Genomic DNA, 15,673 nt, shown 5'->3' with positions numbered 1-15,673 from the left:
ACAGTTTAAACGTGAGAATTAAGATTGCAACTAATGAAAATAAACTAAGTTGATCTATGAAAATTGAAAGTACGAGATAATTTGTTTTGTGGCTATTTAACGATTAGCCAAATCAAGGATAGATTAAAAGTAAAAGACAATATTTTTGTATTTTTAAGTTTATAGAAAATAAATGCAGATTCAACGAAAAGTAAAGATATTAGAATTCAATAGACAAAAGAATGTTCACCTAGATCTCCTATTCGCAGTGTCGGATGATTTTGTTATTAAGCACTAGTTCAATTTATCAATACATGCAACTACAGAGTCGGTTTACCCAGAGTTCTCTTTTAGCAAACACGTCAAATTAGGATTTATTGGCTTAGGTTTTCCTTTCACCAAAGACCTCTTTCGTTTGTGACTTAGTAATTAACTAATTATAAGATTAAGATTCAATTGGTTACGCGTTCGCTCCACACAATTCACCCCTATTTTGTTCAATCTATGTTACCCGGTTTACCCCTTGGTCCAGTAAGCACCCAATTGGTTAAGACAAAGCAATTGGAAACTAATGCACTAAATTGAAACAGGGTTCCCTTTTGTTCAAACAAGTACACTAATCAACTTAGTAACAATAATCAACACCCACAAGAATGGTTCTTAATCAAAACTCATAATTATCATGCATTAATCAAATTAAACATTAAAGTATCATTCAAACACATACGAATATTCAATCTAGACAAACATTAAAGTGCTTAGCCAACAATCATAACTAAAGTCAAAATCACAAATAAACAATTAAGAGTATTCATTATGATGATAAGAATAAAACCTAATGAAAATTGTGTTCTTGAATGATAAACGGATCGAGACGCGTTTCCGGAATGATTGGTGTGTTAGAATGATCTTGGGATTCCCCAAAAATCACCCTTTTTCGTCAAAAAGCTGCTGAAATTCGTCTGGATGCAAGAATGATTAATTAGGGTAAAAATTCGGGCTTTAAATAGGTAAATTCTGAACCCGACTGAAGGTGGAGCGGCGCTCCATATGTTGAGCGGCGCTCCATATCACTGAAACCTGATTTGTTAACTTCCAAAACCCCTCGAACTGATTTTCATGCCTACTGGAGCGGCGCTCCACCTTTCTGAGCGGCGCTCCAGACCCCTTTTTTGCTGATTCCGAGCTGAAAACTCACTAAATTCATCCAAACTCGCATCGAACCAATCTCTTTCACTCGTTTCCATACAAAATCACTAAAACCATCAAATAACTTCAAATTTCATCTCCTTGGTCTTAGAACTTGAACTTTCACAACACTTATCGAAATAACACCAAATCGTATCCAAAAGGACCAATATGTGATCGATATCGCTAAGGAAAACGTGTATTACATATGCGATATCAATACCCCAGCATGTTCCTTTATAATAAGTGAATAATAAATAAAAATAAATAAAGATTAGAGAAAAATAGATGTATACTAGTTTGGGAAATATGTTTCAAGGGACATGCATTTAGTAATGGATACTAAATAATTAATCATCATTATTTATATTTATTTATATATTATCTAATAGACAAAAATGATGAATAGTAACTAGGGGTATTTTCATCTTTTCACATTTTTTTTAATTCGACAAAAATGGTGAATAGCTAACTAGGGGTATTCTCATCTTTTCACCTTTTTTTAATTCTAATTAAATTTTACTACACCAACAAATACCCCACACTTTTTCCAAATATTCAAATCGACCCCCCAACCAGGGGTGTAAAGTGTCAAATATCCATTTTCATAAAAAATCTTAAATAAACTTCACCCAAATATTCAACGGGTCATATCTTCTCGCTCGCAACGAGTTAAATTTTTCCAACAACATTGTTAAACTTGAAATAATTTTAGGAACACAATGTCACTAACTATACGCAAAAAGGACGCTTTTTTAAAAAATGCTAAATATTTGGGGTACTTTTCATACACGTTGATTTTGCGTTAAATTTTTAAAAGTCGATAATTACATAGTTAAACGCGGAGATGAACATATATTGTTAATTTAAAATAAAACATTTAAATCTTTTACGGGTTATACCTTTTAGTTCGACTCGAGTTGTGCTTCAATGACATTATTCTTTAGCCACGAAATAATTTTACAAACTAAATGCAATAAAATACATTGAAAACCGAACCTCCTTGCGCGGGTTCAACAACTAGTTTTAATAGTAATACAGAGTATTAAATATGGAATTGAAACTTTTACTATTGTTTGGCAATTATTTGCATCTACTTTATATATATTTATTATTTATTATTACTATTACTATAATTTATTAATTTATCTATAAATGATATAATTATAACTTTTATATTATTTTTTACACTTTATATACTTCACGTACACAAAACGTACCAACATTTCCACTCAATTCACATCATATATAACATCCCTCAACTCTTTAATTTTTTTTTTCGTACCTTTCATTTTTTTTTTTTTTTTTACGAGGAACCTTTCATTTTCACCTTCAACAAAAAATGGCATCACCTTCCTTACTTCAATCCAACCCTCAAATGGACAAACTTACCTCCCAAATCTTCTCCGTTCTCGAAAACAACTTCTTATTCCCACCTATCAGACATTCCACAAATGCTAAAATTCGAATTCTCTCAATCGACGGCAGTGGGTCCACTAACGGAATCTTAGCCGCTAAATCAATCCTTCATCTCGAATCCACTCTGCGTCATAAATCACATAACCCTAACGCTCATATTTCAGATTTTTTCGACGTTGTTGCTGGTTCCGGTGTCGGTGGTGTACTTGCAACTTTATTATTCACAAAAGGAAAAAATAATCGCCCATTATTCACTGCTAATGAAGCACTTAAATTTGTCACAAAAAATGGGACAAACTTTTGTAAACAAAATATTATGCAGAGAATGTTCAAGTCACGTGTAAATATTTTTGACAAAATATTTGGTGATTTGACATTAAAAGACACAGTTAAAACGGTTTTAATTCCGTGCTATGATCTTACGGTAGGCGCGCCAGTTGTGTTTTCACGCGCGGATGCTGTTGAAATGGACGGCTGTGATTGCAAGTTGAGTGATGTATGTGCTGCTACAACTGCAGTTAGTGGGCCCTTTAAAACGGTTTCTGTTGACGGAAGAAATAATATAACAGCTGTCGGTGGTGACGTGGCAATGAATAACCCCACGGCTGCCGCGGTTACTCATGTGTTGTATAATAGACAGGAGTTTCCGTTTGTTAACGGCGTGGAGGATTTGTTTGTTGTGTCGTTAGGTAACGGAGAGCCGTTATCTGTCGTTGGTGGTAACCAAACGCCGTCACGAACGGCGTTAGTTAAGATTGTCGGTGAAGCAGTCTCAGACACGGTAAGCATTTTCGCATTAAGATATTTTTGACTAATTTTGAACGACCACTTATTATGCGGGCATTTCGCAGTTATTACTAAAGAACCTTCATGAACACGAGGGAAATACATTATATCATAAACGTATTTACATCATAAATTATTATTATCCCTATATACTAAAGTTGGCGAAAGTTGTAGTTTCAATTATTTTTTTATTGTTGCTTTGAGTTTATGTTCACACTACAAACGACACTTCAAATTCGTCTCAATTTAGACCACGGTTCCTCAACTTTACATTTTTCAGGGGTAAAAAGCGTAAATACATAATTTTATTAAAATAAAAAAAAATCATTCCACCCGAATTTTTAACGGGACCTATCTTCTTGCTCGGTGCGAGTTAAATTTTTTCGAAATCGCCGTTCAACTTGAAAAAATCTAACGAACATAACGGGACTAACTACGCGCGAAACGGATATCGTTAAAAAAACACTAAATATTTCGGGATATATTTCATACATATACATACACGTACAACAAACAACTCAACCTATTAGATATATTAGGTACCAAAAAAAATATATCCAAATTCGACAGAGCGTTGAATACAAACGCAGCAACGCTCGGTCGAATTTTTTCTAGTTTATACCATAACAGCAATGAATTTATCATTATTATTATTATAAATTATAAATTACTCTGAATATTATTTTCCTACATCTTTATTTCAGACCCACAAAATAAATAAATCTGTGGGGACAAGGCAAAGAAAGTGAGCCAGAGTATATTGTATCAACCCAATTCTGGTAGGTTCCATTAGAGTGGTTGCAATAATATAAGAATATAAGATAAGAATAAGAATAATGATATAAAAATACTAGTATAATAACAATTATTTGAGAGCTACCAACAATTTTTAGTATTTTCTATGAAATTTAAAAGAATAAAACTTTATCAGTTTGTCAGGATAAAAAGGGTTTAATGTATTTTACGTTTACTTGTTTTTTTTTTTTTTTGTGAAAAAACGAAAACTTTATAACTTCTTTATCTTGGAAAGAGACACAGAAAACAAGAAACTACAAGATAACCACAGACGAACACCAAGTCTAACGATGAAACCTTGAATTAAAGCTAAACTAAACCATAGCCACGTTAAGAACTAACGATACAACCACAAGAAATGACATAAATGACACTACAAAATCGAACAAAATCGACCCCATTAGCTGACAACATCATCCTTACCATCATCTGTTTACACGTTTTATTCTTGTGTCCAATTTAAAAATATTCATTGATTGTAATCAATTTTAGAAAAACTAAATTTATATGCGTTTGGTTGCATATTCTGAAGATCTTTTTTTAAAAGAAATTTGAGTTCGAAATGATTATATTAATTTAAACAAGCTTGAGAAACTATCTCAACCACCCTTGATAGATTAATGTAATTATCTCAATTGTAAGTAAGTGTCTTAAAGGATGTTTATTTATTTATTTTTTTAAATTTGTCTTTATTTCTATTTGTCTCTTATTATTGAGGGGTGTCTGTAACCATGTCTCCTGAAAACACATCAATTTTAAGATTAAGTGACAGATTAAGTATAAAAAAAACAGCTTTACTTACTGAATTAAGAGTTGTACGAAAACAAACAATTAAGTGGTAAGTAAACATACCCTTATTTTTTAATAAAATTAGCCATGCTACACTATACTTTTTATTTATTAGCATAAACACCTACTCCATCCTTCTCAATATAATAGTTTCTGTTTGACTTTTCAAATTTTTCTTAACCAACTTTGACTTAAAATATCTTTGAACATTTTATATATTATCTAATAAAATTTATATAAATGAAAACACATTTAAAGCCCAGTACATTCATATAAAATTCACTAAATAAATAATATAGCAAAAAATGATTAAAAAAAGACTTTAAAAGTCAAAGAATGACTATTAAATTGAGACGGATGAGTATTATATTTAAATACTTCCCCCCTCCCAAAATTATTGTCCTAATTTGACTTCTTAAGTATTTTTCATTACAACATCGACTTTCAATATTTTCGTTTGTGTTATATAATATTTGATAAAAGTTAAATAAATGAAAACACATTTTAAAATCGAATATATTCATATAATTTTTATTAAATATTATATGGCACAAATCAAAATATTTAAAGTCAAAATATAAAATAAGATACTTTGAAAAGTCTAGCAGGACAGTTAATTTGCGATGGAGGGTATAAAAGTTTTGTTTAAAGATCCAACTAGTGAATTATTAGATCCTGAAATACAAATTATGAAAATAAAATTTGATGTCATTCTCGAATTTCTCTAAAGATTCTTTTTAGTTGTTTTTTAACAATTCCATTACCAATATTTTTTTGTGTGTTTAATACATACTACAAAAATTATGAACGAAATTTATTAAATATAAAGAAAATGAAAAGAAAAAAAAAATGAAAAGCTTATTACATTTGCGAGTCTTTTTAGAAAAAGAAATTAATAATATTTTTTTATATACTTACATTTAAAATTAGTCGATTAGAAAGAAATAATATGTCTTTTTATAATTACATATAAACGAAAGAGAATATTTATCGACAAAATTACTCAGGTCGTCCTTGAACTTGTACTGAAATCACTAGAGTCGTCCTTAAACTTTTTTTTTTTCACTGAGGTCGTCCATGTACTTTGAAAAAGTAACTCGTGTCGTTCTTCCGTCTATTATCTGTCTATTTTTCCGTTAAACTGAAGCATGTGCATATCACATGGGGGTAAATTGGTCTTTCCATCGTTTTTTCCTTTCAAATACCTTTAAATAATTATATTATTTTATATTATTATATTATTTATAATTATTTATAATAATAATAAAATAATAATATAATATTAATATTAAATTAATATATCATATATTATATCATATATGCTTATCAGATCCGGATCTCATATTGCACCTTCTTCACCATGCTTCACCATCCGGATCTTAGCGTTCAGATCTAAGCTTGTAGATAGGTGCATTAATGGGTCAAATCTTGATCAATTTGATTACTGGTCCCAAACCAATTTTTTTAAGGACGACGCGAGTTACTTTTTGAAAGTATAGTGACGACCTCAGTGAAAAAAAAAGTTTAAGGACGACTCTAGTGATTTCGGTACAAGTTCAAGAACGACCTGAGTAATTTTGTCAATATTTATCCTAATTTTTTTATAAATACGTCAAGACTTTCTTAACTTAAAATTTAGCACCACCTATGTGTAACTATATATATGATCTTAGCGTTTTTACAATGAATGTCATGATCTTAGGTTGATCAAGCAGTGTCAATGGCATTTGGGCAATTTCGAACAACGGGTTATGTACGTATTCAAGCAAACAAAGGTGCATTAGGTGCTGAAAAACACAAGAAAGGCGATAACATGTTGAGGCTAGTAGATGAAATGTTGAAACAACAAAATGTAGAATCCGTATTATTTCAAGGCAAAAGATGCAATAGTACGAATATCGAGAAGTTGGAGTTTTCAGCAAATGAACTTCTCAAGGAAAAGGAGAGGCGTAAAACTGATATGTTACCTATAGTTTTACTAAACCAAACAACAACTTCGTCTTCATCAAGAACATCGTCGGCCACTACCTTATCCACCACCTCATCGTCAAATTAAATTATTATGTTTGTTATGTTTAAGTTGCCGCCGACACTGGTAATGATATGGTGTCCGTGCTGCGAAGATTGATTTTCTATTTATTGTTTTGCTCGAGTATTGTATTCGTGTATAGCTATTTTAAGAGTGGTCTAGGTGAGAACTTATATCACCAAGGGTTATGTTTTGTCCGTTCTTGATTCATTACTAGAGTGAAATTTGAGAAGTTTTGAATTGGAACATGATGATTCTTGTTTTACAGGATCCTTCACTGTTTGTTATGTTTTTTTAAAGATAGATAAAACCCACGCACCCCATCACATAATCACATAATACGAATATATCCATATATGTTTGTCACATAACTTGAACCTCAATATTGTAGTTGAAATGACACCATCATATATACCGCTAAACAAAGAGCATTTGGAGTTTGTAGTGTAAAATATCACTGTATATATTTGTTGCAGTCAGTGGCGGATCCAGAGATTTGCATCGTAGGGGCAAAAAAAACTACGACAAATTTACGAGTAAAAAGAACAATAAAATTACATATTATTTTGTTAAACAACATTATAATAACGAAAAATGACTGCACATTAACATCGTTTTATCCAATTGTACAAACCTTAAAGTAGATTTATGAAGATTAGAAGTCTTTATATGAAAGAATTGGATAACATGAGAGTGAAGTTCATACTTTAGACCACTCCCAACCATGACGTACTTCTTTCCCAGGACACACCGCCATATCAGCGCCACATCAGCTTCTCTCTCCATATTTTCACTTCCTCTTCATCACACACCACTACCAACCATGACATCCTCTCTCCCCATCACATGGCCCCACATATTTTATTAATATTTATTACTACTACTACTATTATTATTATTATTATTATTATTATTATTATTATTATTATTATTATTATTATTATTATTATAAACTTAAAAGTATTAAAGCTTACAAAAAATTAGTGGGAAGCCTAGAGACAATCTGGGCCCCCACACCTCTAGCAATAGCAAAACCTATCCTAGTAAAAATATGAGCAGCAGCACCGGCACCAATATCTTGCGCCATCGAACTCTTCTGAACCCGCTTTAGCAAAGAAACATCATCCTTTTCTAATTCCCCAAGGGAAGAAAATGAGAAAGGAATGAAACCATAACCAATCGCCTGACAGCTAGATTCGTACTTGACCCGCTTCCGACGAGCCGCATCAACCACAGCACGTCCAGGGACAAAGTCAGAAAGCCCAGACTGTGTCAAAGGAGAAGACCCTGTCAAGTCAACACAAACATCGCGACCACAATCCCAGGAATAAAGTAACACATCTGCAGGTCTGAGGGCCCTGTCGTTCCCTCCAGACAACCCAATGTCAACCTCCTTTCTCGCTGAAATCCCAGATCGATAACAAACATCAACAAGGGAATCCCGAACAACATTATTGTAAGACCCAAATATTGATTGTACATAATGTATTTATGGTGTATGATGCGTGTATGAAGTGTACGTGTTGCTTGCTCGAACGTCGAAGGAAACTGGACGTTGTCCGAAGTGACAAGGTGTGTACGTATCTTTTCAACCCCAAATAAAGTTTGAGCTGATGTTTCAAAGCCTTACCATTGGATAGAATATCTTATTACGTTTCCAACGATATTTGATTCATCAAAAACGGAGTTATGGTCGAAAAGTTATGGCCAAAACAAGTTGCTGAAACCTGTTTTGGGCTCGACCACAATTTCCAGTTATTTGGAGCGGCGCTCCACCTTCTGGCGCGGCGCGCCGATTGCTGCAGAGGCAATTTTCAGCCTTTTTAAAAGGTTTAAATGAAGGGCAATTGGGTAATTTCACTTGGGGCCGGATTTGTGAGCCATATTAGCTGGTTTGGATCAGTTTTGGATCATTTTCACATCCATTCATCACTCTCAAACTATTTTAGAGAGAGAGAGAGAGATTCTAGAGAGAGATTTAGGGTTTTGGTGAAGAAGGAGGCCGAATTGATCAAAAGCTCGAGTTCTAAAGTTGTTCCTTTCGTTCCTAGCTACGTTGTGGTGGTATTGGTAAGCTCAAACTCCGAATTTCATCTATTTGATTTGATATTCAAGTTAGGGTTTGAGTTAGTTTGATGAAAAACCCTTTTAGATGATGAAATGGGTTTAGTGATGCTAGTAATTGGGTTTATTGTTAATTGTTGGTGAATTTTGGGTTGGTGAACTAATTGGCCATGTTTAGGACTTGAAATTGAGTTTAATAACTTAAGTTAGTGATTATGGAAGTATTGAAACCCATTTAAGGTTATTTGGTTGACTAATTGTGACTTTGGGTCAAATTAGGGTTTGGTGGTGATTATGACCCATTTGGCGATTTAATGAGGTTTATAAACTTGAAATGGATTAAGTTGAAGTATAAAACCAAGTTAAATGTGTTTTGGTGTCAAAACTTGTAAATGGTGAGATTTTGACCTTATGGGTCAAAATTAGGGTTTAAGTGTCAAAATGGGTATGACACGTGTTTAACACTTGAGTTTGGGTTTAATTGGCGTATTAGGACCATTCTCACTTGTGTTAGTGATTATTGGTTAGTTTTGGGCACGGTTTGTGCTTGGAAGTGCATTTGGGTCGAAATTGCACTAAGTGACGAATTGGGTTGATTTGTAAATCCACTCTAAGTGTATTGTTGTAATTGTGATAATGGAATAGGTATTTTCCATTGGCGAGTTGCGGTTTACTTGGAAGCTTTCTTCAAGACTTCAAGGTGAGTGATAATATCCTATGTACATATGTATGTGTAGGATGGGTGCGGGTCGGGTGAAGTGATTCTCGGCTATAGAGCTCACTTCACATATAGATGGATTTGATGGACTTTTGTATGAGTCCAATTGGCACGGTTGTGCGTTTTGGTTGACCATCTTTGGCGAAGTACGCGTTCGCGTGTACATTATCACACGTGGTTGTGATGTGGTTGATATAACCCCAATGGCGAAGGGTATAATGTTGAGAAGTGAATCGCGTGTGTATCCGGATTCACGATGACGCGTGTGGTTTCGGTCATCTTATTGTATTGTGGAAATGAATCTCGTGTAGTTCGGATTCATGGTGGCTCGTGTAGTTCGGTCATCTTATTGAGGTAGTAATCTCGTGTGGTTTCGGATTACTAAGGCTCGTGTGGTTTAGCCAACCTCGATGTTGTGAAGATAGTAATCTCGTGTGGTTTCGGATTACTAAGGCTCGTGTAGTTCGGCCAATCTTCATTGTGGTATTTGGTTCTCGGTATTGGGTTAAGGTGTTAACCTTGTTCGTTTATATTGTTATATATTAATGTATTGTTGTGTTGTAGCTAACCCTCCGGGTGTAGCTATTTGGCATTGTTCACATCGTCATTGGTGAACTTATATTGTTGTTGTATCTTTAGCTCATTGCTTAGAGATCGTACGGTATGCTTAGTGTAGTGCCTTATATATGGATGCCTCGGTATGCGGTATTTGTTATTTTGTGGCGTGTCCATTTTATACATATATATGTATGTAGTATATTATCATTCACTAAGCGTTAGCTTACCCTCTCGTTATTGACTCTTTTTATAGATTGCATGCGGACGGTGGCTCGGGTAAGCGCGGGGACTAGAAGACTTGCATAGTTGCTTTAGAGACTTGCTTTTGGATTTATTAGGATTGGGTAGCGTATCCCCAATCGCCATGCTCGGCTTTGTTTTGTATTAAAAGTCTTATGGTCGAAAATTGTATTTTGGTACTTAAGGGGTAATTTGGGTCAATGTGGGCCCCGCTTCGTAAACTAAATTTTATTAATGGAACGCGCTAGTTTTCATATATTGAACATGCGGTTAAAAGCGTTTTGTCTAAATACGTCGGGAACTAGTCAAACATTTTCGCATTTAAGAACTTTTTGGACAGTCCACTTTGGCGCGCCGCGCGGCCTATATGGCGCGCCGCGCAACATGCTGTTCAGGAATTTTTTTTTTATTTTGCTGTTTTCACGTGGTTTTGTCGTTGGATGGTTTGGGTTGTTACAAGTGGTATCAGAGCATGGTCTAAGGAATTTAGGTGACTTGAGATAGGTGCCTTGACTTAGACTTGTGTGTGCTTAAATTGTTGCGGGACTTGTAGGATTACGGGTCGGAATGGGTTTGGTTAGTGCCTTGGCTATAGGTTGACTAACGTTTATATTAGTAATGCGGATATTATTAATATGTTGTTGTGTTGTGATAATAATTCTCGCGTGTGTTTGTGCCGCGTAGAATTTTGGTTGTGTTTGTGTATATCATCGAGCGAGACGGTCGTTGTACTAACGAGTCGATGCGGCATGTGTGCGTAATAAGAACTTGCAAACCTTATTACGGGTGCAAATCGTGTCTAACAAGTGATGTACGATGAGTGTTTAGCAAGATGTGTCGTGCGTACGGTTTTACACGTTCGTGGACTAATCGTTTTGCATTCTTTAGAATGACGACGCGAAACGAGACCGAGGCTAATGACGCGGAGTTTAACACTAGGGTTGCGGCCGCCGTTGCGGAGCAAATGGGTGCGTTAGAAGAAAGAATGGAAAGGAGGTATTCCGAACTTCAAAGTAGTGGTGAAATGGAGCGTTATCTTAAAAGTTTCACGAGGACTAAACCCCCGATGTATGACGGAAAGCCGGATCCTTTGGTAAGCACAACTTGGATTTCGGACGTCGAAGGGTGTTTCCGTACTATTGATTGCCCTCCCGAGAGAAAGACGAGACTCGCTACGAGTTTGTTGCGGGGTAGGGCAAGGGATTGGTTGGATGGTAAGATTGATCTTGTCGGTGGCGAGACGTTTATGGCTTTATCGTGGGACGACTTTAAGGAGGAATTCTTCGAGGAGTTCCGGACTTCGGCCGATTTGTGGGAATTGCGTAATGAGTTGCGAAATTTGCGACAAGGATCTATGGATTTGAGTACTCTCAAGACGACCTTTATGGCGAAGGCTCGTTTTTGTCCGGAGTATTTGGGGAATGATCGTTTGTTGCTGGGAGATTTCTATCGGACCTTGAATGATGACTTGAAAAGTAAAATTAGCCGGGGTCAAGCGAAATCGTTTTCGGAATTATTCGACTTGGCTAGAGGTTTCGAGTCGTATTCACGATCGAAAAAGGGTGAACCTTCAAGTGAGCGAAGGGTCATTTCTTATGGTGCTCCGAGTAAGAGGGCTAAGGGTCCGAGTGTGAGCACGGGTGGTACGCGAGCGGGTATGTCGGATTCTAGTGCGGCTAGATGTTACAATTGTGGCGTGAGGGGTCACAAGTCTTGGGAATGTTCGGTACCAAAGGGTGATGGTATGGTGTGCTTCAATTGCCAAAAAGAAGGACATCGTAAGTCGGAATGTCCCAAGTTAGCGGGGACGGGTGCGGCCAGGAGACGTTAAGGTACGTTTAATTTTGATAAATATGTCTTTTGATTATTTATTAAATGCCGTTTGAGTTTGAGTTGCGTGCCTTTGTTGTGCATGTTATGCTATGGGTGACGTTCCTAATGGAAGTACCCTATGTTGATGATTGATTGACGGGCGAAGGGCGTAAGACTTGGTGCAACCAAACATTCCTTAGTATTTGGGAAACGTTTCTACCAAGCCACGGAAATGGTTTTGGTGTTTGGTTGTTAAGCGCGTGTTCGCTTTGATGTTGAAAGTGACGAATCATGAGGTTCGTCGGTTGGTTGGAACCCTTGAGATCGAGTGTTTTAAATCTCGATGTGTGTTGGTAATGGAGTCTTTATGACGCGACATTAGGTGCCTCTTTTATACCTACTAGCGTGGTGTTCGACTCCGATTGTGTTGCGGTACACTTTTCGTACAAAGTGTTTAAGGGTTGGTTAAAATCCTTCGTGTGCTCAAGGTTGGAGCAAGATGTGGTAATGGGTCGTGTGAGCCCAATTGTTGGTAAAGTCTACCTGTGGTAGCATTGTGCGGTTGTACGAGTTGTGGATATGGAACGTGGTTCTAAGTGGGGGAGTTACACTCCCGCACGAGGAAGTTTTAGTATGAGATTTCGGATGATGCTATTGGTAGATCCGAAAAATGTTGTCGCGACCTGGTTGGGTCGATTTGTGGTAGAGTACAATTTCGGATAAATTGTACTTATGGTTTGGATTTGAATCATCACCGAGGTGGTAGCGTGGTAAATCTCGTTGAGAGATAATGGACGTGTTTGGCGAGCAAGGTGAAATCCTCCGGTTAAGGGAGGTGTGTGTCGGGTTCTCTTGTGGAGAATTATTGTTTGGTACCTATGTTTGGTATAGGTGGTTCTTGCTCGATTATGGTATGGTTGTTTGATGAAGCATGATCTTTAGGGTCCGCTGACTTCATCATGGGAATACGTGATTGGTGGAGCATGAATTTTGGGGTCCGCTGACTTCATCATGAGCGTGGTGTTATATCGGTGAAGCATGATCTTCGGGTCCGCTGACTTCATCCGGTGTTGAGATTGGTGGAGTATGACCTTCGGGGTCCGCTGACTTCATCAAGGGAGTAGTGTTATGTCGGTATGGTGTAACACTATCGGGAAATGCGAGTACCGGTGGGAAATGCGAGTACCATTCCTATGTTGAGATTGTGAATCGCTTGTGGTTTCGGATTCACGATGACGCGTGTGGTTTCGGTCATCTTAACTAAATGAATCTCGTGTAGTTCGGATTCATGGTGACTCGTGTAGTTCGGTCATCTTATTGAGGTAGTAATCTCGTGTGGTTTCGGATTACTAAGGCTCGTGTAGTTCGGCCAACCTCGATGATGTGGAAGTGAATCTCGTGTAGTTCGGATTCACAAATGACTCGTGTGGTTTCGGTCATTATTGAGGAGTGAGTCTCGTGTAGTTCGGATTCACAAATGACTCGTGTAGTTCGGTCATTCCTCCGGGATAGTGACTCTCGTGTAGTTCGGATTCACTATGGCGCGTGTAGTTCGGCCATTCCCGATTGTTGTTGTGGTGAAGGTAGTGAGTCGCGTGTAGTTCGGATTCACTAGGGCGCGTGTGTTTTCGGCCAGCCTTTGTGTCGTGTGATCTATTGGTTGTTTGATACACCAATGGTAGGGTCGTAAGGACCATGTTGCGGGAACTATCGGTCGTTTTATACGTCGATGGTGGGGTCGTGAGGACCATGTTGTGGGATTAGTGAGGCGATAGCCGTGTTTCGCTCACATGTTTGTTACGGGTGTGACGATGGTTGATTTCGTACACCTTGGGTTTTGCGTTTCCATAGTCGTTTTGGGCGCTATCGGTTCTAGCCGTTGGATTATGATGTTACGGTAGTTGTGTATTGGTCGTATGGCGCACTACAAGGGATGTTTAGTGATTGGTGTAATCCGTAAGGGTTCGTTTGGTTCGGTCTTCATCGTTTCGGGTTGTTGACCTTAGGTCGATATTTGGTTGTTTGTAGCATTGTACTTGGAAAGGGTACACTATAGGGTTGATATCTCGGTACGAGATCGGTTGAGTTTTCCTGATGAATGGGGGATTGAACAGGTTTTAGTGCTCGGATTTTAGTTTCGATAAAATTGCGGTTGACGATTTTAGTTGTTAAAGGCGATTCATTGGGAAGAATTGCTTAGAAAAGTCGGATTGGGACTTATAATTGAGGACCGTTGAGTAGTTCCGAATTGGTTAAGTGGAGAAGATCACGAGGACGTGATCGAGTTTAAGTGGGGGAGAGTTGTAAGACCCAAATATTGATTGTACATAATGTATTTATGGTGTATGATGCGTGTATGAAGTGTACGTGTTGCTTGCTCGAACGTCGAAGGAAACTGGACGTTGTCCGAAGTGACAAGGTGTGTACGTATCTTTTCAACCCCAAATAAAATTTGAGTTGATGTTTCAAAGCCTTACCATTGGATAGAATATCTTATTACGTTTCCAACGATATTTGATTCATCAAAAACGGAGTTACGGTCGAAAAGTTATGGCCAAAACAAGTTGCTAAAACCTGTTTTGGGCTCGACCACAATTTCCAGTTATTTGGAGCGGCGCTCCACCTTCTGGCGCGGCGCGCCGATTGCTGCAGAGGCAATTTTCAGCCTTTTTAAAAGGTTTAAATGAAGGGCAATTGGGTAATTTCACTTGGGGCCGGATTTGTGAGCCATATTAGCTGGTTTGGATCAGTTTTGGATCATTTTCACATCCATTCATCACTCTCAAACTATTTTAGAGAGAGAGAGAGATTCTAGAGAGAGATTTAGGGTTTTGGTGAAGAAGGAGGCCGAATTGATTAAAAGCTCGAGTTCTAAAGTTGTTCCTTTCGTTCCTAGCTACGTTGTGGTGGTATTGGTAAGCTCAAACTCCGAATTTCATCGATTTGATTTGATATTCAAGTTAGGGTTTGAGTTAGTTTGATGAAAAACCCTTTTAGATGATGAAATGGGTTTAGTGATGCTAGTAATTGGGTTTATTGTTAATTGTTAGTGAATTTTGGGTTGGTGAACTAATTGGCCATGTTTAGGACTTGAAATTGAGTTTAATCACTTAAGTTAGTGATTATGGAAGTATTGAAACCCATTTAAGGTTATTTGGTTGACTAATTGTGACTTTGGGTCAAATTAGGGTTTGGTGGTGATTATGACCCATTTGGCGATTTAATGAGGTTTATAAACTTGAAATGGATTAAGTTGAAGTATAAAACCAAGTTAAATGTGTTTTGGTGTCAAAACT

At 36.9% G+C, this 15,673-nt stretch overlaps 1 protein-coding gene across 1 annotated transcript; it reads left to right on the top strand.

Annotated features, from left to right (window-relative positions):
• Positions 1 to 2,475: 2,475 nt before the first annotated feature.
• On the top strand, positions 2,476 to 7,164 carry LOC139867696 (patatin-like protein 7). Its single transcript, XM_071856062.1, has 2 exons — positions 2,476 to 3,367; positions 6,659 to 7,164. Exons 1-2 carry the CDS (start codon positions 2,510 to 2,512, stop codon positions 7,010 to 7,012), a joined length of 1,212 nt encoding a protein of 403 aa, XP_071712163.1. The 5' UTR covers positions 2,476 to 2,509; the 3' UTR covers positions 7,013 to 7,164.
• The last annotated feature ends 8,509 nt before the right edge of the window (positions 7,165 to 15,673 follow it).

Source organism: Rutidosis leptorrhynchoides, chromosome 9 (genome assembly GCF_046630445.1).
Source record: "Rutidosis leptorrhynchoides isolate AG116_Rl617_1_P2 chromosome 9, CSIRO_AGI_Rlap_v1, whole genome shotgun sequence".
In the NCBI taxonomy this organism is placed as follows: domain Eukaryota; kingdom Viridiplantae; phylum Streptophyta; class Magnoliopsida; order Asterales; family Asteraceae; genus Rutidosis; species Rutidosis leptorrhynchoides.
This window is presented reverse-complemented; position numbering and strand designations above follow the sequence as displayed.